Source organism: Salvia hispanica, chromosome 2 (genome assembly GCF_029641045.1).
Source record: "Salvia hispanica isolate PSC_SH4W2 chromosome 2, Shi_PSC_v1, whole genome shotgun sequence".
Classification (NCBI taxonomy): Eukaryota; Viridiplantae; Streptophyta; class Magnoliopsida; order Lamiales; family Lamiaceae; genus Salvia; species Salvia hispanica.
Window position 1 is genome coordinate 6,303,158 of NC_142693.1, and position 23,804 is coordinate 6,326,961.

General features: G+C 36.6%; 4 protein-coding genes across 7 annotated transcripts; 2 read left to right on the forward strand and 2 right to left on the reverse strand.

The window, feature by feature from the left end:
* Positions 1-2,864: 2,864 nt before the first annotated feature.
* Positions 2,865-14,556, forward strand: EMB2411 (DNA replication helicase). Of its 3 annotated transcripts, XM_089065620.1 has the most exons (35): positions 2,865-3,515; positions 4,468-4,635; positions 4,718-4,828; positions 4,913-4,957; positions 5,050-5,112; positions 5,221-5,409; positions 5,498-5,554; positions 5,634-5,695; positions 6,186-6,318; positions 6,474-6,584; positions 6,674-6,770; positions 6,943-7,025; positions 7,289-7,354; positions 7,885-8,040; positions 8,168-8,223; positions 8,334-8,391; positions 8,472-8,582; positions 8,677-8,733; positions 8,838-8,972; positions 9,046-9,267; positions 9,768-9,842; positions 10,039-10,160; positions 10,249-10,321; positions 10,414-10,518; positions 10,655-10,822; positions 11,668-11,737; positions 11,826-11,977; positions 12,547-12,624; positions 12,706-12,798; positions 12,873-13,010; positions 13,348-13,387; positions 13,490-13,563; positions 13,693-13,827; positions 14,099-14,218; positions 14,312-14,556. In XM_089065620.1, exons 1-35 carry the CDS (start codon positions 2,961-2,963, stop codon positions 14,468-14,470), a joined length of 4,137 nt encoding a protein of 1,378 aa, XP_088921746.1. In that variant the 5' UTR covers positions 2,865-2,960; the 3' UTR covers positions 14,471-14,556. The 3 variants fall into 3 exon arrangements, with proteins under 3 accessions (XP_088921746.1, XP_047955543.1, XP_088921747.1); XM_048099586.2 differs by having other exon boundaries at positions 4,718-4,957; XM_089065621.1 differs by lacking the exons at positions 14,099-14,218; positions 14,312-14,556 and having other exon boundaries at positions 4,718-4,957; positions 12,873-12,976.
* Positions 14,557-14,630: 74 nt separating this feature from the next.
* LOC125201465 (Cysteine proteinases superfamily protein) lies at positions 14,631-16,937 on the forward strand. 2 transcript variants are annotated; one of them, XM_048099587.2, is made up of 8 exons: positions 14,631-14,798; positions 14,870-15,026; positions 15,131-15,218; positions 15,603-15,666; positions 15,871-15,976; positions 16,060-16,114; positions 16,211-16,264; positions 16,653-16,937. In XM_048099587.2, the coding sequence occupies exons 1-8, from the start codon at positions 14,756-14,758 to the stop codon at positions 16,785-16,787; spliced, it is 702 nt and encodes a 233-aa protein (XP_047955544.1). In that variant the 5' UTR covers positions 14,631-14,755; the 3' UTR covers positions 16,788-16,937. The 2 variants fall into 2 exon arrangements, with proteins under 2 accessions (XP_047955544.1, XP_047955545.1); XM_048099588.2 differs by having other exon boundaries at positions 15,134-15,218.
* Positions 16,938-17,438: 501 nt separating this feature from the next.
* LOC125200832 (eukaryotic translation initiation factor 3 subunit B-like) lies at positions 17,439-21,403 on the reverse strand. The gene is made up of 11 exons (XM_048098627.2): positions 21,130-21,403; positions 20,818-21,055; positions 20,149-20,295; positions 19,910-20,038; positions 19,657-19,785; positions 19,494-19,577; positions 19,261-19,385; positions 18,930-19,128; positions 18,307-18,839; positions 18,039-18,147; positions 17,439-17,879 (listed from the first exon to the last, which is right to left on the reverse strand). Exons 1-11 carry the CDS (start codon positions 21,249-21,251, stop codon positions 17,547-17,549), a joined length of 2,148 nt encoding a protein of 715 aa, XP_047954584.1. The 5' UTR covers positions 21,252-21,403; the 3' UTR covers positions 17,439-17,546.
* Positions 21,404-22,073: 670 nt separating this feature from the next.
* LOC125206545 (putative galactose-1-phosphate uridyltransferase) lies at positions 22,074-23,738 on the reverse strand. The gene is made up of 3 exons (XM_048105795.2): positions 23,176-23,738; positions 22,556-22,846; positions 22,074-22,452 (listed from the first exon to the last, which is right to left on the reverse strand). The coding sequence occupies exons 1-3, from the start codon at positions 23,638-23,640 to the stop codon at positions 22,192-22,194; spliced, it is 1,017 nt and encodes a 338-aa protein (XP_047961752.1). The 5' UTR covers positions 23,641-23,738; the 3' UTR covers positions 22,074-22,191.
* Between the last annotated feature and the right edge of the window lie 66 nt (positions 23,739-23,804).

Here is a 23,804-nt window from a genome sequence, read left to right on the forward strand (position 1 = left end):
TTTACTTTATTATGGAAATATGAGAACAAAATATAAAAAATAAGCATCGGAAGTATAATATTATAATTCATATAAAGTTGTAGTATAATTTATTAAAAAATAATTAATTTATGATTATTTTGCTTGACTTTAAAATGTTAGGGTTCAAATTTTTTATGCCAGGTTATAAATATTCTGAAGTAGATTCCAAATCATCGGGGAGTGATCAATTGTTAACTCATCATTTAATTGCTAACTACAACTAATTTAAGGCCATAGGATTTTAGAAAACGTGTGGTCTACAATTTGCCACGTGTAATTTTTATTTTTTTTAATAAAATAAAAAAAGATAAAAAAAACTCCAAATTAGGATTTTGGATGAAAATGTTAATATAGTGTTTCAAAAATATCAACACAATGCTTTGAGAATGTCAACACAATGCTTTAAGAACGTTAACCCATTGCTTATATTGACATATTTTATATAGAATGTTGACATTTCTGCTTGTACGAAAAAAATTAAAAATTATATGAGTGTAGGATATCGTTGGAATCCTTATGAAATTATCTTTGATTTGATATATGTTATATGAATTTAAAGTTTTGGGATTTCTTTTAAAAGTTAGTTATAACTAAACATGTAGTAGTTAATTGACATTAATACCCCTATTGATATTTTTTGGAATTAATCCTATGGCCTTATTGATGTTTTTCGTTGATCGTATTGATATTTAGGGATTAATGATCTAAGCCCTTAATTTAAATATCTAATGACTATTATTTAGTTGTAGTTATAAATTAAGTTAGGAGTTAGCAATATAACACTCCCAATCATGAAACAATGACAAATATAAATACAACATGAATAGTTTTAATATTTTGCTTAAAGCGAAATTTCTTTCTAGAAACGAGATTTTATATGATTTTTATTTATAGTTAAGTTAAAAAAAGAAAAAATAGAGAGAATGACAAAAAGAAAATTACTCATCTTAAATGCATCATAGAGAATATTATTTTTTCATATATCTCCTGTCAAAAAATATTTCTGCGTCGCCACTGAATCAAATCCTAGTAAAGTTTCATCCCAAAATCAGTGGTGATAGGTGTTACTATATTTCATTTGATATATTTTAATTCACATTTTGAATACAATTTCACGTGTGGATACAGTTTCTCCCACTTGCACCTATATACACATTTTTACCCAGTTTGTCGTGCAAATCACATAAAATAATATGTATGCCCATACTTGGCAGTTGGCAATAACCAAACCGTTATGAAAAGCCTATAATTATGGGTAGTTTGGAACATACGAAATCCTTAAAATATGATGGTGTTCAATAATTTGTCGGAGATGTTACGAGGATCCGGTCGAAATCATTAAAGAAGGGTTTTGATCTTGGATTTTCGATTTAATCCTATCTCTTATTTATCGTTTAGTTTGGGAGAATAAATTTATATAACTCCGTACTACATTATATTATCCAGATGTTTTTTACGACTACTTTATTTTATTTATATTTAATTTGTTGAAATTTGTAATGAAGTAATGGGTTGCCTTTTCTAGTTCAACATCGTTAGCATGCATCTATGGTGGGTTGATTGAATCTACTGGTCCAACAGTAGCTAGCTACTCAATTATATGATTGGCAATTAGTAGCTGAAATATTCTTTTCACCAACAGCGATGAAAGAATTTTTTGGGGCCACCTCATGCATTCAATAACTTCTATCAAGACTAATTTACGAATCAAGATGATGTTCATACTCAGATTCATACCTATATTTGAATGTGTTTTTTTCTTTTTCTTTTTTGCGAAAAAAATGTTTAAATCAAATCATTGGCGAGCCATAAGTCTGTCATAAACACGCAAGCAATAAAAAGACAAAAGAAAAGTTACATCTAAATCTAATCTAAGCAAACCCGAATAACAAAAAATGAATCTAATCCATGATATGTAATGATGTAAATCTAGAGGAGTGTGTATAGAATTAATTGGCAGAGAGTGAAAGATGGAGCAATAAAATAGCGGTCCAAAAATATAGCGGTCGAAATCACTACTCCCTCCGTTCCATAGTAATGGGAGCATTTCTTTTCGACACAGAAATTAAGAAAAATTGTGTTAGGTGAGTGTTAAGTAAATGGAGAATAAAGTGGAAAATGAAAAAAGTAGAGATATGAAGAGAGATAAAGGTAAGAGAGAGTAAAGTAGGTATTAAAAATATGTTGACTTTTTACTAAAAAGGAAAATGACTCTATTACAATGGAACGTACCAGAATGGCAAAATGACTCTATTACTATAGAACAGAGGGAGTATTTTATTTCCTTCATTTTAACATATGGTTAGCAAGCAAAGGAAGATTTGTCAACGAATATTTGGAGCGATGAGAGATACAAATTTTTTGTAATTTCTATTGAAAAAAATATCATAATAAGAAAGAAAGAAAGAGGGGCTATATACTTAAATTTATTAGATTTATAATTTAGGAGTTATAAATAATTTTTATTTTAAAATTATAATTTTAATTAGTAAAATTCTAAATATAAAACGTAAAATACGAAAATAAGTAAGAGAGAGATGGACTATACAGTTAAATTTACTAGTTGTAAAGTAAGGAGTTATAGGGTCAAACATTATAATATTTTTTTATTAATAAAATTATAAATAAAAACACAAACATCTGTTGGGCTGGGGATTGATCCATTGGACTAATTCAAGAGGCCCATACAAGGATGTTGCTAAAAAAATCCCAGGCCCAACAAGAGCCGCTGCAACGAATCCACGCCGTCCATTTTCATCCAACGGCCCAACATCGCTCCCTCCATAAACCAAAACCTTTTGGCGCGAAAATTGAATCCCCAATTCTCACTCCCCATTTTCTGTATCTCCATCTCTAATCTTCACTCTTTCCTCTAATCATATCACGCCAAATCGAGCTCCAAGTTAATCGTAAATCGGGCTGGCTGGAACCTCCGATTAATGGCTCCGCGGAAGAGGGCGAGCTCAGGAGGCAAGAAGCCGAACAATCCAAATCGCGAGCAGCAGCAATCTGAACCGTCTAAATTTGGTATACAGCACTTCTTTGAGCGCCACTCCCAGACCCAAATCCAGAAAAGATGTGACGACCCCACAGCTGATTCTGCCGCAAACAAAAACTCCCGGATCGTAGGTAAGCCGATTGCGGGTCGGTCTAAAGTGGGACCGGAGAATCCTTGTGATGCAGTTGAATCGCGGACTGAATGTGTAAGGGGTGTAAACACTAGAATTAATTCGGTAAATGCGAATGACTGTGTTTCTCGAAATGATACAAGCGGAGGCAATGTGCCTGTGGAGGATCATATTGGAGCTGTAGATGTAAATAATGTGGAAAAGACGGAAAATTTGTTGAAGGCTGAGATATCTAGTCGATCGCCAGATCCACGGCTGGATAATTTATCGCCGGTGGTGATTGATGTTGAGGATAATCAACTGGATGTGACACCAGAGACGTCCAAGTCTGTCTCGGTTAAGCGTTTCAAGTTTTCTCCTGGAATGGTAATAATTCTTACTCTTTGAATAGTTGGATTGAGCTTCTGTGGCCTATGGTTATCTGGGCGTGCATATTTACTTTATATACAGATGGAAGGAAGGATAGATCGTTCTGGATAATATAGATAAAGAATTGAATTAACTCATTGAAGAAATTTTTCTGTGTGACATAATTCGCTGGAAAAACTTGAGAATTTGTTCAGTTTAGATGATTCACGCTTGAGAAATAGAGGAAAGTATTCGTGTTTCCGGTTTGCAAGCTGCATATGAGGATAGTGGATACATTCAGTGCCTTCTGGAGCCATATTGTAGAACATTTCCAATGTGGGAGTCTTTATTCTTTTTGCATAAATGGCAGAAACTGCCTATTCATTTTCTCTTGGAATGGTAATAACTCTTACCCATCGTATAGTTGGTTTGAGCTTCTGTGGCCTATGGTAATCCGGGCTAGTCTATTTACTTTATATTCATATGGAAGGATATGTCGTTGTACATGATATAGATAAAGAATTTAGTGTAACAGTGAAGAATTTTGCCGTGTAACGTTATTCACTGGACAAACTTGAGATTTATACAGTTTAGATGATTTAACGGTTGAGGAATAGAGGAAAGATCTGTGTTTCCGTTTTGCAAGCTGCATATGAGGATTGTGGATACATTCAATGCCTACTGGAGCCATATTGTAGAGACTTGCATCAAATGTGGTTTCTATATTCTTTTTCCAGAAATGGCAGAAACTGTCCTTTCATTTTCTCTTTCAACTCTTCCGTAAATGTAGACTAGTAGCAAGTAGAGTTCATGACTTCATGTTATAACTAAACGTTGTTGAAGTGAAACAATTAAACATAACGCTCAAGATCAGTTATGCAGCTGATGTAAGAGTGTGAAGTAGGTAGAATGTTTGTTGCTGTCACTTTTGTTTTGAACTTCTGTCTTGACCCTTTGTATCTCTTGATAGCTAATCAAGCAGACCCAGGATGACACGGTTGATGAGGTGACATGGAAAATTTCTCCAGTAAATGAGAGGCTGCATGCTATGTCTAAGCATTTACATGGGAGGATAAGTGTGTTGGCAGATTCCACTAGGTTTAACTCAATGAATTTTCAAGAATGCTCACAGGAAAAGGTCCTCTAGATTTTCTTTTTGGGTATTGCCGCATTTCGGTTTTTTATTATTTTTAGAGTAACAAACTAGTTCCTGTTTGTAGGTAAAAATTTCTCCTAACATGTCGGGGAAGCTTGAGAAGTGGCTTTCTTCACCTCCACTAAAGCCGCATAGGAAATCCATAATATGCTCTGACGGGCTTGCGTCAAGAAAGGTCAACCATGGTCTTAATTTAAGCTGCCCTGGAAATCATAGAAATTCGAATTGCACTGATAAATCTGGATTACGTGATTCTCAGAGCCCATTCACTACCCCACCCTCACTGTCTTGTTGCACCGGCAAGGTGGCCCAACTAATATTTTCACATTAAAAATTTCATTTTCTTAAAGACAATAAATGTTTTTCTTATTAAATTTGATGACACATGAGATGCAGGCTGTTGAAGAAGTGGGTGACAAAGGGGTGCCCAACCAGTTGGGTTCAAGACAGCACAAAAAGGTTATAATTATTCTCTCTCCAATATTCGTTTATTATTGTTCCTTTGTCAATATTAAACACCAGAAGTATATTCTGAATTCACAATCATTATATCTTTTCTCATGACAGGCTTTGATTGAACTCTTAGATCAAGTAGAGGATGTAATATCTGTTGAAAGTTCATCATCTAAAGATGCTCAATCACACTTAGATGTTGAGAGATACAGCAAAGCTGATGTTGTTGTACACCGCCCAACAACACATTCAGAAGAAAATAGATCCACTACATACTCAAATTTCAGTTTTCTTGTATTGGAGGTAGGCACCAATACCTTTTTCCTTATACATTCCCCTTCATGAAATACAAGATTGTCCTGACAAAGTTCTATTTTTACATCTGCAATAGGTTTCAGAAAAGCGCGGACTTTCTGGATCATCTGGTGGTCCTCCATCCGTTTTCAAGGTATGCATGCTCTTTTGTTAACTTGGGCATTCTTATGCTACTAGTAAGGGCCTTCTGGGTAATACTAATATCATTACAGGTACTACGCTTATTGAATGAGCAAAATGGAGCTGAACGGTCCTTGCAATTGTGGGATGCATGGTGAGTAGATTGAGACATTCCTTAAAAAGCAACTGATTGTTAGATGTTTGAATTTGAGCATGCACAGGTTTAGGTGGAAGTACTATTTTATTACTGTTACTGTTAATCTGTTTTGTTGTCTGTGGTCTTATCTGGATTTCATTAACATACTAAATACTGAAAACAGGTACATACATTTTCTTCAGTCTTGCAGTGTAACTTAAATTTACAACCCAGTGAAGGCTAACTGCCGAGATTGGTCTTTTATATGATTTCCAAATTCCAATACCAAGCAGTCTACTAATATATTCTACCTTTAGATCTGCCAATTTGGATCAGTCAAAATTCATCTTCTCTTATTTTCGTGTTGCACCTCTTGTTTCTGCACAGTCATCTCTTAGTTGCAAGCCACTCTAAGTGTCCCAGTGTTATTGGTTGGGCTGTATTATGCTCAAATTTTTTAGAAGTAGTGATTGCTATAAATTTTCTCATTTTCTTATTATCATACTAGGTATGACAGTGTCGTGGCGCCTGGAGACACTGTTCATGTTGTTGGTGAATTCGATTCCGAAGGGAAGTGTGACGTCAATCGTGAGAAGAACTTTTTCATCGTCCACCCAGATATCTTGGTATCTGGAACTCGGGTATAACCAATTATTCATTTTCTTCTTCTTTGAGTTTTGAGCTTCAGCTTATGTGCACTCATACAATGTGTAATATAACAGAACCATATTGTGTTGAGTTCAAGATTCCTGCTTTCACCTCTTTCCTAATTGTTTTCTAAATTGCCTTACTATAGGTTTCTGCTAGTTTCAGCTGCCCAAGGCGCACCGTCCTGGATGAGAGGATAAAAAGCACGGAGAATTCAACAGCAGCATTGATTGGTACCTTATTGCATCAGATCTATCAGGTTCTAAAAACAGCCATCCTAAAACATATATTCTGATTAGCTACACTATGTCATATGTGATTTTCTTAGCTAACGTTGAATATCTTTAGGCTGGCCTCATCAGTGAATCCCCCACGAAAGAATCCTTAGAAGAATATGCCAGAACAGTGCTTCACAAAAGTCTTGAGAATCTCTATGCATGTGGAGGTGGGGACCTTATGGATTCCTTATTCTAACCGTCACATTTTCTGCTTTGTACTACACTTGAAATTTTTACCTTTGCTTGTATACTCTAGCAGCTTAGACTTTCATACAATAATAGAACACAGGTTATCAATTTTTTTTCAAAACTAACTCCATGGTTGTTGGTTTATTGCAGCGAATGAAAATGATATCTTCAAAACTATGATTGCAGCAATCCCAAAAATATTGAATTGGATATCCTCCTTTCGAGATTCACAGGTACTGTGGTAAAGTTATGATGTATGCAATTTTAGGTGCTACATTTGAATTGCTGTAAACTGTAGTACTAAAATTCTGAGAGTATGCCTTATACAAGATAAACTTAATGAATCGTGCTCTTTTTTTTTTCCTCCAAGCTATGCATATCTATTCTTTTTACACATGTTAAGGCTAATCCTAAGGTGCCTTGACTTTTTAACTAGACAACTATTTCCCACTGTGGGATCACAACCTCTGACTTGGGTTTTATTATTCCCTTTTAGGGTTCGAAAAGCCCAACTGTAGACTTCAATAGTGATGAAGGACTAAAGAAGGTCAAAATTTGCGAGGTATGGACTTTTATTTTTATAGGTACATAACAAAGTCAGCTGGTTAACTCTTTTATCGCATGATATTATTTATTCTTTTCATAAAATTAGCTTTTGTCTTCATCAAAAAGTACCATGAGTTCAATTTTGTAAAATACAATTATGTGAGTCATCCTTTAGGTTAAATTTGTAACCCACAATATTGGTGTCCAAGCTAATGTGAAACTAGTATAACAGAAAGAAGTATTTCCTCTAAAGTCAAAGAAATATTGTGTGTGGGTAGCATTCTATGTCTTGTTGACTGTTTGTTATGAGTATGAGTATCTCCCCTCAATTTCAACCCTGTTTGCAAAAATTGTCAGCAAAGAGAAACAAGATCTACAAAACAAAACATTGACATTATATATTTTTTACACATTGCTTATACTTCATACCTACTTAATCTTTCTGTATATCCAGTCTGCTCTATGATTTTTCAAGGTTTGGTAAGAAAAATGACAAGTCTGCTTTATGATATTGTGTTTGATTAGATTTAGACTTTTAATACACAGGTAATCGACATTGAAGAAATGGTCTGGGGCCAAAGGTATGGATTGAAAGGAATGATTGATGCTTCTCTCCGAGTTAGAACCAACACAAATTCTGCAGAAGCTAATGAAGTAATTATGCCTCTGGAGTTCAAAACTGGAAAGGGAACAAGTGGACAGGTGTGTTAATTGTCAACCCCGTTATGGGAAGGAGCAGTATGCTTTTTTAGTGTGACCTCATATCACTTGATGTTCTTTTTAGTGTGACCTACTGTAATACTTTTTTTACATTTTTTCATGGGTGCAGGTAGCTATAGAGCATACTGCACAAGTGATGCTATATACTCTCCTGATGTCAGAGCGGTGTGTTATCAACAAGATTTTCTTGCATGCTTATATTTTTTCTGCAACGGTTTAACAAAAAACCTTCAATAGTTACATGCATAAGTTTTCTGTTTTTTGTCCTCTTTCAGGTACATGATGAACATTGAATGTGGTCTTCTTTATTATCTTCATACAGATGAAACACGGGTTTGCTACCATATTTGGTCTTCTTCCTACCCTTTTTGACTACTCAATATTGAACACTCTAACATGCATATTTTGTGAAGGGAATCTCGGTTAAAAGGTCTGACTTAATGTGGCTCATTATGCGGCGCAATGAACTTGCAAATGATCTGCTTAAGGCATCAACAACTCAGCAATTTCCACCTATGCTACAAGTATCTTCACATCTGATTATTTATTTTTTCCTATTAAATCTTTTGATATGCTTCTCACGTTTGTATACAATTTTTTGTCATTTATTTCATCCAGAATCCAAATGTTTGTAGAAGTTGCAGGCACCTGAATGCCTGCAGTGTTTATCACAAGGTCTGTCATTTGAATCCTACGATTTAACAGTTAGCTCATTTTGCTGATATAGTAGTCAATTAATTCCTGCAAAATTTATTTCTTAAGTTTGTTTCTATGTGAAGGCAAATGGAGGTACTGTTGAAGGAAGTGGACTAGGTGCCATGTATGAGTCGCTTGTGTCCCATTTAACCTCAACACATGCCATTTTTCTCCAGAAATGGGAAAGACTAATTGATCTGGAGGCTAAACATGTGGAGGTGTTGTGACTGACTTGCTACATTTTGTTTGAATCTTTGATGCCTATTCATAATTTATAACTTATCCATGTAGATTGCAAAGAAGGAGAGCTGGCTCTCTAGCAGTTCTAGGAATGACCACCACCCCATTTCTCTATCATCCTTGGTTCTTGATAATTCAGATACATCATCAGAGAGAAAAATGTCCAGGAGAAACCGATTTGTTTACCGCTTTGTCTCTCCTGAACAACCAAATCATGATCCATTACGTGCCTCCTCTCCCTTAGAGCATATGTTTCGAAATGGAGATTATGTGGTATGTTGTTTTTGTCTTCTTGTTATCTTCAAGGATTTTGAGTACTCAACAAGTGGACACTCACTAGCTTGTAATGGGATATAATTATGTTTTGAAATGGAGATTATGTGGTTTGTTATTTTCATTTTCATTTTCATTTTGAGTACTCCTGTATAGTTATATCAACAAGTGGACACTTACTAACTTGTAATGGGATATAATTTATTTTTTTTCCTTGCTTTCCTTGATAAATTTTTCCCCCTGCAATCCTTAGGATGTATCTTGGTTGGTTTTCTTAGGAAGAATTCAAATGATCTTCTTGCAGTTGCTGTATTTATTTAAATTAGTTGACAGAATTTGTATATGTATGTACCATACTGTGTTCACACTTTTACCCTGATAAAATGGAATGTGATTGATTGCATTTCTTAGTTCTTCAATGGTTGAGAGTATATCTTTGCCTACCATCACATGCAAATGTATAGTACCTCAAACTCAAACTTATCCATTTATGGTCACAGGTATTAAGCACTGAACCAGATCATCTACGAGTTTCTAATGGGATTATTGAGGACATTGGTAACTTCCATGTCTCTGTAAGTACAAGATTTGGGTAGTCGATATGTCAGTTGCATCATAGATACTTATTACTGCATTTCCTCCTTCCTAAAGGAAAAATTAAGATGCTACCAAAAACTTGCAGCTGCATCATTCTTATCACTTGTGGTACCTTTATCATTTAAAATATATGTTATCATAGATGATAATATATCTGGTTCTTGTATCTTTTAGGTATCTTTGGCAAAGCGATTAAGGCTTCCAGGGCATAGTCCTAGGTCTATGACAGAGGAACTCTGTAAACAATCCTGGCGAATTGACAAAGATGAAATTATGACATCATACGCAATCATGAGGTTAGCAAAATATTCTTACTGTTATATAGTTTTTCCTAGTTCTTTAACAGAGCATACAATAATGTGATGGTACTTATACCCTTACCAGGTTCAATCTTATCCAACTCTTTTTGCAAAATGAAAGTAGTACTTGTCTGAGGAAGAAGGTTGTGGATCTTGAGGTGAACATTCTGAATCTTATGTTCCTCCTTTATATTAGTTCTTTTTAATCACATAACAAATTTCAAATGCTTATCCCTTCAAACGATTGCAGATGCCTAGATTTGACAGTGGCTGCATACTTAGTCAAGATCCCGCCATTTCATATGTCCAGTCAGAGAAAAGTTTAAATGATGATCAAAGAAGAGCTATACTCAAGGTCAGAATGTAAACTCTGTTAGTTACTAAAGCCGAAATTATTCTCTCTAGTTTCCATTCTGTGTACAAGAAAAAGTTGGCATTCCTTTTATGTGATGTTCTAGTTGTTGATAACATTTGTATACGACTAATCTCAGATACTCACAGCTAAGGATTATGCTCTTATTCTTGGAATGCCTGGGACAGGCAAAACTTCCACCATGGTACATGCTGTGAAGGCTTTGCTGCTAAGAGGTGCATCCATTTTGCTCACATCCTACACAAATTCGGCCGTTGACAATTTATTAATCAAATTGAAAGCTCAGGTCATAATTCATCCTTGCTGCATCATTTCGTGATAGTTAATTGTCCAAGTACTCAAAAGCTCGGAGATTGGGTTTTTGCTGTAATAATAATTTTGTCTACCTTATATGTGTGTGCAAGATTCCATGTAATTGCTAATACTTTTAAGTGATTCTTGTGCTGATAATCAAGAAGAAGATATGTTGTGCCTCCTCAACATGTGCAGGACCTAGTTTCCTTTTTTGTTTCTTTGATTAGTTGATAGAGGTCACACTTCTTTATATTTAATCATTTTGAATTTTGGGTCAACGAAAGGGGTCCCCTATTTGCTTTAGGAAAATAACTAGACTCAGCAGATCAATGCAGAAATATAATTTCAAAATAAAGAGGACATTAATTTTATTACTTCCATACAACGAAATGGAGGTATGCAATGTTTAAAATTTTATGACTTTTTGCAGTAACAAGATGTATGCATACTTCAGCAGCCTTTGTTATTTTCCAGTTTTTTATTTGACACAATGTAAAAACGTGATATTCCCAATATAGTAAAATTTTAGAAGTTTTGTGTTTGTTTGTCTTATTTACCAACTACAATTATGTATAAATAGCAAAAACTATAATAATCTCTACTTTCTTGTTTAGCTTAAAAAATAATGAGGAAACTTGATTACCTCTAAAGGTGAGTATGAAGACACCCATGGCAGAGTTATTGTCATCATATCATTTGGGATTAAAAGATAGATGTGCTGCAAATAATTATTACAGACATTGCTATTTACTTATTTAGTTCTCTACTAGTTGCCTTGTTTCTTGTTGCACCCTTTTGAGGGTTCTGTTGCATCACACTGTTTGAGTACTTCTACAGGGCGTAGATTTCATAAGAATCGGAAGGAACGAGGCGGTGCATGAGGAAGTTCAAGAGAATTGCATATCAGGTTGGTCAGTTGTAAGTGATAAGTATAGCCTCATTTACAATCTTAATTTTATTTTTTTTAACTTTTCATACAATCATTGTGATGGCAGTAATGAATATGAATAGCACCCAGGATATTAAGGAAAGGCTAGAAAAGGTTAATGTTGTTGCTGTTACTTGCTTGGGAATAACGAGCCCTTTGCTAACTAACAAGAGGTTTGACATATGCATCATGGATGAAGCAGGACAGATAACACTTCCGGTATTTTTCTTTTTATCCACTAATATTTTTGGTACAAGTGATAAAAAAGTTTTCAAGTTTCATTAATTTCAATTTCTTTGAAAAAATTAGGTTGTGTGACAATACACCAACCATAGAGCATAGACATTATAGGTAGTGGCCCTTCATTTTGATGCTCAGAAAACCAACACATAATTCTGTAAATGACAATTCTGTAAGCGTTTAATTTGACCAAACTGCGGTAAGTTGATATGGAAGTTGTCTAGCTGACAATGCACTTGAAAGAAACATAAGGCGAAGGTTCTCTCTGTCCATATGTTTTTGTTTCTCTCTCCAAGTCCCACGATAATCAATTTGCCAATCTGTGTTAATGAGTTTCCATCTAGTTGCATTGCTTGTTACCATAAAGGCCTAGTAGATGAGCCAAAATAATTTTATTTTGTATCAAGTTGCACTGTTGCAAGTATAATTTTTCTTAATATGATTGACACATTACCAAGCAATAGTTAGCTTTTATTACTCATTATGAACAGTCTGCACCAATGTATCTGATGGATGTTTTAGATAAGTTCTTCCTGTTTCTTAATCAGGTATCCTTGGGTCCACTCGCATTTGCTTCAAGATTTGTTCTCGTTGGGGATCATTATCAATTACCCCCACTCGTCCAGGTTCATTTCTTTCTTCGTAATGCTCCCAAGCCTCGTAAAGTATTGGCGACTAATATATATGAATTGCATTCCTGATATTAGAGTCCAGAGGCTAAGGAGAATGGAATGAGTGTGAGCCTCTTCTGCAGGCTCTCAGAAGCACATCCACATGCGATTGCAGCTTTGCATTTCCAGGTACTCCATTTTCATTTATGGCTTGTTCTGTATGTTTGGTGAAAATCTAAATGCAATATTTGTGCAATATGTAGTACCGGATGTGCGCAGACATAATGGAACTCTCGAACGCCTTGATATATGGAAATAGATTGCGTTGTGGTTCTACAGAAATAGAGAATGCAAAGCTCAAGTACAGGTCTTCAGCTTCTTCACCTGCGTGGCTGATTAAGGTCTTCATAGAATATTTACATTATCTCTTTCTATACAGTTTTCTTTTCCCAGGTTTGGGAAAATGCCAGTTTGATTAACCAGTTCCTAAAGCTATGTCAGGACATAAAAATTATCATAGTTTTCTTTTTCTAAGTTGAGAAAACCATCGACACTGGCCACTGCATCTCAAGTACTGCTGTACTTTTTCTTGGCATTGAGCACCTAGATTATAAGGCCCACATTGTCATTCATGAGATGTTGGGTGCGAAACCCATTCGTTGTTATTTCTGGCATTAAAACATGGGAGTGTTCTCTAAAATTTGCATAACTATAAACTAACTTGGTTAAGTTCTGCAGGTTCTGGATCCAAACCAACCTGTTATATTTATCAACACAGGTTTCTCCCCCACAAAACCCATCTCTTCATATTTAAAATGTAATTACTAATGATTATCGATTATTTATATACTTGAACAATCTACTTCTCTTCCTAATGCAGATTTGTTGCCTGCATATGAGAGTAATGACCGGAAAGCTCTAAACAACCCAATCGAGGCACATATTATTGCAGAGGTGAAAATAACCTCTCAATTTTCCTCCCTCCCGAGAAATTTTACAGTTTTATTCAGAAATGAATGTAAGCGCAACTCCTTGTTACTAAACGTTTTTTTTATGTTCCTTACGTATTTATTCTTTAAATAGGCCGTTAAACTCCTGGTACTTAGAGGCATTGAAGGGAAAGCTATTGGCATTATTACCCCTTACAACGCTCAGGCTAATCTCATTCGAGAAGCTGCTCCTGAAGGTGTGGAGATACATACCATAGACAAATATCAGGTAATGCTTGATGAGATAGTTGCCTACTAGTGTAATGAGACCTGTTCTAAGTTTCGCAAATCTGGTTGCTTGCTCAAGGATATTTCAGGAATCAGGATACATTTTTTTTTACATTTTCTTACACAACCTAACAAATTTGTTAATGTTCTGTCCTAAAGTTACTGATGTCCATTTTGTAGCTGCATCACAACAACGTTAGAAAGAACATAACAAATCAATGCCAAACATTGGTGATCGCTAAACCAGTGTTGATTTTATTTTGTTGTTACAGGGAAGAGATAAGGACTGCATATTGGTGTCCTTCGTGAAGTCCTCTGAAACCCCTAGGAACGGCACATCTTCGCTTCTTGGAGACTGGCACAGAATAAACGTAGCTCTTACACGTGCCAAGGTTCGGATTCTTCATGTCCGTTATCATCAATAACGCTTATCCATTTCATATCCAACCTAGAAAACTGATGAATGCATATTGATGTTTGAGCAGAAGAAGTTGATCATGGTGGGATCATGCCGAACTCTGTCGAAAGTGCCATTGCTGAAACTCATGATTGAGAAGGTGGAAGAGCTTTGTGGAATGGTGGTGGTTTCAAACAAGGAAATCAAATACCAGCCTGAGCTAAGGAGATGCTCTCACCTCATCTAACTTCTCTTCTCCTTTATGTAATTTGCTTGTTTTGGCAATTTTGTAGAATATTTTTTATGCCAATAGATCCCCCTTTCTTTGCCATTGAGCAATCAAAGAGCCATGATTACAAGATTTAATCTTAATTTTAATGTATGAAAATTCAATGCAGTTGAAAACATAAGTGACTCAAATTAAATTACAAAAATCAAAACCCTTGAAAATAAATTACAAAATCTGATCTTTTCCGCCTAAAAAAGACACTGCACTAGAGAATTAGGGAAGCTCTGCTACTAGCAGATTTCAATGGCGGCAGAGCGACAGATGAAGCTCGGCAGTCCCTCCAACGGTAAACCTGCACCTTATCACTGCTCAATTGACCGATTCCACATGTAATTGTTTCTAGCGTTGATTGAACAGAAGCTATTCTCCAGCAACTCAGGAGCGGCATTGCGAGTTTCGAGATTGCCGCTTCCCCGGTCGCTTCACTTTCCGGTCAATGCGGCGGAAGCACGCGTCATCTCACCTCATCCGTCGCTACCTCTCCGGGATTCTTCGCCAGGATTGGCAACCCAGTGTAAGGGGACTTTTATCAAACACGTGGTGATTGTGCCGGTTTTGCTGGTAAAAGGAATTGATTAAAGTAGGTAATTAGAATCTGATCGGTGTTTTGTGTTTCAGAAGTGTGGGTTCGCCGGCAATGAAGAAAGTTGAGCGGTATTCTGTTCGGAAAGTTACCGGTGATGGCCGCTGCCTGTTCCGTGCACTGGTATGACTATAAAAAGTGAAATATCTGTGGTTTAGGAGTAGGATTTGTTTGATTGCTCAAAATTTCAAATTCAATTGCATCTAGGAGTGATGAGAACTTGCAAAGAAAAATTTGTAACGGATGAATCGTTTAATTTAGCCAATTCTTTTTCTTTGAGGTTAACGACCAAAAGATTGTTTTTTTACTATGTAACTCCCAAAAGAGTCTTCATTGAGGAATGGATAACATACCGTTGGAAAGATGGTCGAATTAGCTTTCACATGCCACTAGCCTTGCAGGAGTTGGACATCTCCAGAGAAAGTTACTGAATAAGCAAACATTTTGTGATAATGAGTTCAAATTTTTGTATTTTATTTTGGGTTTGAAGTTTTTGCTTGGAATCAGGTAAAGGGAATGGCTATCAACAAGGGTATGAGACTCGGCCCAAGGGAAGAGAGAGAGAGTGCAGGTCCGTGTATCAGACTTGTGGGTTCCTTCGATTATCTTTCTGTTCCTTTCTTCTAGTTGGAAAGATTATGTGTAACAAGTTTGAGGTTTCTGACTGGTTGAGAAAGATGCCAGCTGATCCCATAGGAACTCTGTTTGCTTTAGCTTTTTATGCTTTTCGGAGATTATGCAAGATGAAAGTGACACTTGCACGATTCAACAACAGATGAATTACGTATGGCTGTAAAAGAAGTTATATGTGACAATGAAAAAGAGCGCTTTCAGTTTGAAGAGGCTTTGGTTGCAATAACTGTCGAGGAATCTCTGAAACGGTGAGGCCTTCATTAGTTGGTGGCTAGGTAACCATCCATGTTCTTTAGATGACGTTCAATCATAATGTAAATTTTATCTGCAGTTACTGCCAACGCATTGGAAGGCCAGATTTCTGGGGCGGAGAGCCTGAACTTTTGGTTAGTACGAAAATTTTATCCCTCCTTTTCTTGCTCTTGATCTTGTCTCTCTGAAAGCTCTTTAAATTTTCATTTGATGAATCTCTTTAACATCAGGTGCTGTCAAAGTTGTGCTGCCAGCCAATAGTTGTATACATCCCGGAACATGAGGTATACTTTTCTTGCACATCGCATCATCTCTAGATTATATTACAAGTGGTGGAGCATTTTAAGTTTTGATTACACCATAACTGAATGTTAATCTGGATTGTGCTTCACATCATCCGAATCAGACTTCCTCTTTAGCCTAAGGTCCTCGCGATAATCACTCTTTTCACCGGACCTTACATCTTGCACACACATCTTCTGATAGTAACGAGAACTCATATGCCAACTGCATCAACACTGTTGGTACAACTTTTATTTAAGCATCTTTGCACATGGTGCGTGATCAGAATCACATAAAGGAAAGAAAATATTAGTACTACAATACAAAGCTGTTAAAAAAACATGCAGTTAGTATACAAACCCCGACATTAACTTGGTGATAAACTTGCAGCACGGTGGAAGGGGAGCCGGTTTCATTCTGATTCAAGAATACGGCTCCGAATTCCACAAAGGTTCGGAACAAGGGAAGCAGAAGGCTGTTCGATTGCTCTACACAGGAAGAAACCATTATGATCTGCTAGTGTGACTTTGTAGTTTGCCCAATGCTCATGTTGACAGTTTATGATATGCAATGTTCTTGTGTATTATCTTTTGGAAGGTTAGAATTTATGCTGTATTTGAATTTCAGTTATTTTGTTAGAAATTTTTGAATTAATGAAATTGAGGTTGATTTGCATATATAGCTCTTAAATTGATTTTTATCTCCATATGTATTACTAGTTTCAAATCCAGCACACTTTTAATGTACAGTACATAAATTTTCTGTGATTTAGATATGAATGCATCACTTTCCAAAATTAACAATTTTGTTTCAAAAATATGTGAAAAAATCCTCTATCTTCTCTATTTTGTATTACTTGAGTATCTAAAACCCTTGAAAATAAATTACATAATCAGATAACCTGAGTTTAATCCTTCTAAAAAAAGGTTACTGCATTAGACAATTAAGATAGCTGAAAAACTTAATACTACAAAATAATGATAACCAAGACTGTGATATTGTTATTAACTTCCAAATTCCTTCTAAATAAATCATGGTTAAGGAAGCTAGTACAAGCATAATTCAATGGCTGCAAAAGTATATCATGGTAAACACAATTACGGGTTAAATGCAAGCACTAAAAAGAGCTCACATGGTATCTAGAAAATCACTAAAAATTGCTACTAAATCCAGGCATCCAGCTCAAAACACCTTTGCACAAAGAAAACTCTGTCAAATTGGTACAAAAATAAACTCATCTTTGTTAAGCAGGCAGTACAAAATCTAATAATCCTCTTTCATCATTTAATCAAAAGAAATAACTTCTTCCGTGACATCCAATAATTCCTCAACTTCCACATCTTTTGCTTCGTACTCTTCTTCCTCATCACTTGCTTCTCCATCACGGAGCTTCTGTCTCTCCAACTTCTCTTCCTCGTGCAATCGCTTCCATTCACCAATCCATCTAGCCCACTCTTCCTTCAACATCTTCCTCTTCTCGCGGTCCTGCTCACTCAGCAACATAGATACATCTTGATCCTCAGCCTCGTATTTCTTGCTGTATTTCTTCAGATTCTTAGCAATCTCTTCTTCCTTCTCAGCTGTCAAGAAAGACGGAGGCCTTGGACGCCACAAGAACTGCAGTTTAAACCATTCAACATAGTGAGTGAGAAAATCCACCTAGCTGCTGCCAAAGACGTTGACTACTACCTCATTCACCCATAGGTCCAATTTTCTCATCATTCAATAAACCTAGTCATCTCAAAACTGATTAGTTTATATGATTGGAATACTTACTTGAAAGAAATGATCCTTGAGGATTCGGTAGAGCAGTTTTCCATTGAAGGACCATACGTTAAAACCGTTTTCCATCTCATGGACAGATGTGACTGCAGTCACACAATACCTATAAAAACAGATAACCTTAATACAAATGATGCAGTAAGTTGATAATACAATACCAACTCAATTACCAAACACAATAAAAGTATTACTAAAAGAAAAGGCCAGATAAATCTGACCATCAATATGTGAAATATCTGGTAAAACAAATAAAAACTATTACCTTCCAGTAGGATCCCATTCAACATCTGTTGCCATGAAGTGCTCAGCTTGAGCCATGGTCTCAAGCTCATCCACATTATAAAACTCTAACTGTCCATTGAAACCTTTCAGCCCAGCAAGAATGATGAAACGGCCACCTGGAGACCAGAAAAGAGCATTGGCCTGCTTACCCTTGAGGGTAGCGAGCTTTGAAACCCGGCCAGTGTTAGTCCCACTACGCATCGAGTAGAAACTCACATCAGGCCTTGGATTATCACCATGAATAACTGCAAACCTGTGGCCTTTTGGCTCCCAAGCAAAGGCAATAATCTTATCATTTTTATTATCGAGCTCTAGAACCTCAATAGGTATGTCCCTTTCCTTGATCCTGAAAAGCTCAAAGCCAGTATATGTGCTTTTCTTTGTTTTTGTGTATCTATCAACTTTAACAGCAAGATATTCCCCATTACTTTGCCAGTATATTTTACAATCACTGACACTGAATAGATTCTTTTGCCTCAACTCTACTTTGCTTGGGATTTGCACAAGACTCACCTGAAATAAGAGATATAAGTCAACCAAATGAATGAGACACCCCCACAGGGACAGAAAGCAACAATTTCAGATAGTGATTCTCATGCTCACCCTTGCAGGTTGATTTCCTCCACCCAGTTCGGGCACAAAAAGTGCAAGAATGGAATCCGTAGGTGACCAACTGAAGTCAACAACATTTTCTACCTTTATTGATTTCTTGTCAATAAGACCAAAGGTTTCTGTTTCATAAACAGACACGGCATTCTTTCCGATTCTGGCAAAGTACTTATCTTCTCGTCCGCCACCCCACCTGGAGGTGAACATGATTCAAAATATCAGACAGCATTCAAACAAGACAACCATTAGCTCTTTGTATTTATAACTGATAATATGTTGAGAAACAGGGAAATTATGGGTACAAAAAACTTGTATGATAAATCACCTGAAAACAGGCCAAGAAACGCCACTGACACCTCCAGTTCCACCAATAGCAAATTCATCTGCACTACCTTTGAAATCTCTCATTAATTTTCCACTTCTTACGTCAAAAATGTTAATCACGACCCTCTGTCAAAAAATAATCTACTTCAGTAAAATACATTCACCATCTCAGTTCACTTATATTGGACCATCAAAGTGATACCTCACAGAAATAAGGTCATAAAAATATATTACATGGGTGTCACGTGGATTGCTAGGCTCCTGGCTGCTGTAAGTCACCAGAAATCTCTCACCAGGTGAGAAGTCTATCAGTTTTACCTGCAATTTACACTGTCAGAGCCAGAACCTATGATAGAAACAATGTGGTAATGCATAGCATATCAGATGCCAAAACTACCTGGGAATGTTGATAACGCATCAACCGGTTGAAAGTAGTAGCACCACCCCAAACTGCAGCACCCTGCCTGTGTACTGTGGCCAAGTAAGTCCCAAGTGGGGACCACTGAACAAAACTTTCTGTCCAATACTGCAGCAAATGAGCATTTAAAAATTAACGTGAAGCAAACAATAAAAAAGTGGTACTATTAGAAAACAAGAATGCCCATTCTAAGCACAAGAGCAAGCAGAGTAATATAAAGAAATTCACGCACGGATCTTTTGTAAACAAGCTCAGGTTTTGACTGCCTTGCATCATTCCATAAAACCTCAGTATCAGTGCCAGCACGGATCACAAACTGATCGCGGGCCTTTTCATCCATAAGCCATTTTTGAAGATTCTCCTGCAAGAATTGACAAGACGTCATAAAAATGACAAGATTCTCTTGCTCCGGGAACCATATGCTGCTCTACTACTTTCCTCATAGAGTGAGTTCGAGTGTGAGAGACTAACCCCTGGAGTATAAGGCTTGCTCTCTGGAGGAGCCCACTGCTCTGGGACCTTTAAAAACTTCTCGATATCATCAAACATATTAACAGAAAATATGTGAGAACGATCCAGTTTGTACCCATGGGTCTTTTCCTTAGCTAGTTCAGCTTCCTACAAACAAAAATGTAAATCAGTTCCCTGAATGAAAGTGATGGCCTGGTTATAATATACTTTAGCACCTGAAATACAGCCACTCTGCTCCTATACCAATTATATCTTATGTGATTCTTAAAAGTTTATAAATATGTTACTCTTCCATCTACATAGTGAGCAAGGAAATGAAACACTTCCACCACATGATGGACAAGGCAACAAGGAGTATAAATTTTAAATTTTCAACACAAGCTGGACCAAGGGAATAGGAAGGTTACAAAGAAAAATTCAATCTTTTCAACCAGTAGATGAATTCCAGGTAAATAAACGACGTATCGGAAAAGATGGATAATAGCATCAAGAATGAAGCACTTAATAGCCATATAAATTACTCCCTCCATCCGTGAAAAAATGTCTAACACTTAGATTATCAATATACTTTAAAACATTGTGATGTGAATTGCAACACTCATAAGTTTTTTATTAACTTAAATGAAGAAACGAAATTACACTAAAAAGAAAAAAGAAGCAATGCATCACCTGAGGAGTGTTATACTCAATGAAGCAGTATCCCAGGGTTTTCTGAGTGTCGGGATCGGTCGGCATCCAGAGACCACCCTCCTTGATAACACCTATTTGGCTGTAAATTTTGCGAACCACTCCTTCTAATTTGTCAAACTTCTCTTTTGGAACCACCGGCAAATTGTCCACCACGATTATGTTCCCGAAGCCCTCTTCAAATTCGAAATCTTCCTCCTTCTTCAAATCCTCATCGTCACTTCAACAAAGAAAATCAATCAACAATATGTTCTAAAAAAAGGAATATGGCGGTAAATTTCTCCGAATTCATACCTGACGATTCCGAAGGTTTCTCCGGCGGGCAGGCGAATAGAATCAAGATCGAGAGAGTCGAGGTCCACGTTGAGGCGGGCGGCGGTGGCGTGTAAATCTTCCGTCGACATCACGTCCGCCATGATGATGGGTGAGAGCTACCAGAGAAGTGTATGCACCCGTAGATGTGTATGCTTTTCTGCAAGTGCAGCCAGTTTGGGAAGATGATGGAGAGAGAGAAAGAGGGGAGAGTGCTTAGGGTTTTTGATTCCCAAATACTGTAGCTATAAAGTTCTGGGTGATTCTCTCATTTCTCTTTCACTAAAATAATCATTTAAATATTCAAATTAATCAAAACATGATTAGTTTCATACATTTTAAAATTAAAATTATAAATAAAAAAGTTTCAATTTTCTCATTCATAATATTAATATACAATTGGCGAAAATAAAAATATATATACTGTATATTTATTAGAGTGAAACATGTCATTTTCAACATCATTTTGTGCACAAATAAAACAATTGAGACTAATTATAATTTCAAGATTTAATATTCTAATCATAAAGTTACTCTATGATTCACCAGAAATCTAGTTTAAATGACAATTAAATAGCCCTCAATTTTATTTTATTTTAAACTAAGATTGTGTTGGTACTCACAATAAACATGTAGTTGTGATTGCAATATTACTTTATAATAAATTTGTTATTATGTTATAGGTAAAACTTTTTACTACTACTATAATTTAATTCGATATTATAATATTTTAATTTAATTAAAATATTTTGTCATGCATTATTAAATAATTAATATATTAAATTATATTTTTCAAATTTTAAAATAATCAATCACAAATGAAAAGAGTGAACTAATACAAAAAATTTAAATTTATAAAACAAGAATACGTATAAGAAAAGCATAGTTTCAAATCCATAGATATCTTATTTTTCACTCGAGCAAAATAAACGAGATATGCGAATCATCTTCCTTCATTAAAGCCCTCTCTGTTAAGATTCAAAGTATACATGATCTAAGCAAATCAAATGATCCAGATCAAGAATGGAATTCATACACATGCCTCTAATCTTGAACACTCACTTCCCTCAACACTTTTGCAGCATCCTCCGGCAAAACAGGATTGATATAGCATCCAGTTCCGAGCTCGAATCCTCCCACCACCGTTAGCTGAGGAACTATCTGTATAAACCAGTGAGAGAAAGGTAGCTCTGTCGACTCTGCTCGAAGAGGAGCACTATGTATCACCATATTATACGGCGGGTTTTTCAACTGCAAACCCATCTTCCCCAACATAAGCTTCAACATACCACCAAGATCTCTTGCCTGTCATACATCAGCCATCCTCTCAACAAACAAGCAAGTAAAAGTACTTTACTAGCAAGAGCAATGCAGAGTTAGGGGGTGAGGGTGAGAGATAATGTATTACCATATCAGGATCAATATCATGGAAATGAGAAGAGTGGTGACGAGGAATGATCCATATCTCGAAAGGAAACGTTGCAGCAAAAGGCACGATCGATATGAAATGGCTGGACTCGTGAATCGACAAATCTTCTTGTTTAACTTGGCAAATGGCACATTCTCCCGTTTGCTCGAAATGCTCCTTCATACTTTGAATCCTTGCAGAAGCAGTGGGTGGAATGACAGGGAGGGCTAAGATCTGACTGTGAGAGTGGCTCATTGATGCCCCCGCTGTCGCACCGTGATTCTTGAAAACCTAATTGCATCGATGCAACAGATATATGGATTCACATTTATCCCAATCTCAAAGACAGCTTGTAAGATTTAACAACGGATGATTGATCATACATTCTCCCAACACATCAGTTTCAACGTGTCCACAAACTTTTCACAAATTCAATTTGCTTATCATGATGGGAATAATATGTATGCAATATGCAAGTGATAATATTATAGATTGATTAACATAATTTAATGATTATATTAAGCAATTCTAATTCTGGCACAGTAAAACTTATATAATCCTCATTCTCAAACCTAATTTAGCAGAGTTGAGTGATAAATTAGGGAGATAGGGAGATGAACCTGGACGTATTTAACGGAATCAAAGGCGCGAAGCTGATCGATCCGCTTCTTATAAGCGAGCAAAACATCAGCAATCTGAGCCGGGGAGAGATCGGCGAGGTGAACCGGGTGCGCCGGCGACTCGATCACCACGTCGTGGAAGCCCGATCCGCGCAGAGTAACCTGACCGCCGCCGCCGCGTTCAGCATTGAGGGGTTCCAAATCGCGGCTGAGAGCCGGGTAGAGGTTCTGGATGACCCGAACCTTCCAGTCGAGGGTAGATTCCGGCGGGAAACGGAAAATCTCGGGGGCGCACTCATGCTCGTGACCGGCGCAAAAAGGGCACTCGGTGTGGGTATTGGCGCTTGAAGAGGCGTCGGTCTTGGATTTGAAATCGGAGGGGCGGCGCGCTCTAGCCGGAGAGAATATCACCCAGCGGTTGTGGACGGCGTCTTTCCGGATCTCGGGGCTCCGATTTGTTGCCATTTACTGGAATTTTTGCTACGTTAAGCTCTCATTTTTACACTGTTTAGAGGCTTCGAGATTTTATATCCAAATTAATAGAAAGGCAAGAATACTCCATAATTCATTTCCTATAAAATCAAGTTACTTTTATAATCACGTGTATATCGTCATCATCAAAAAGGTAA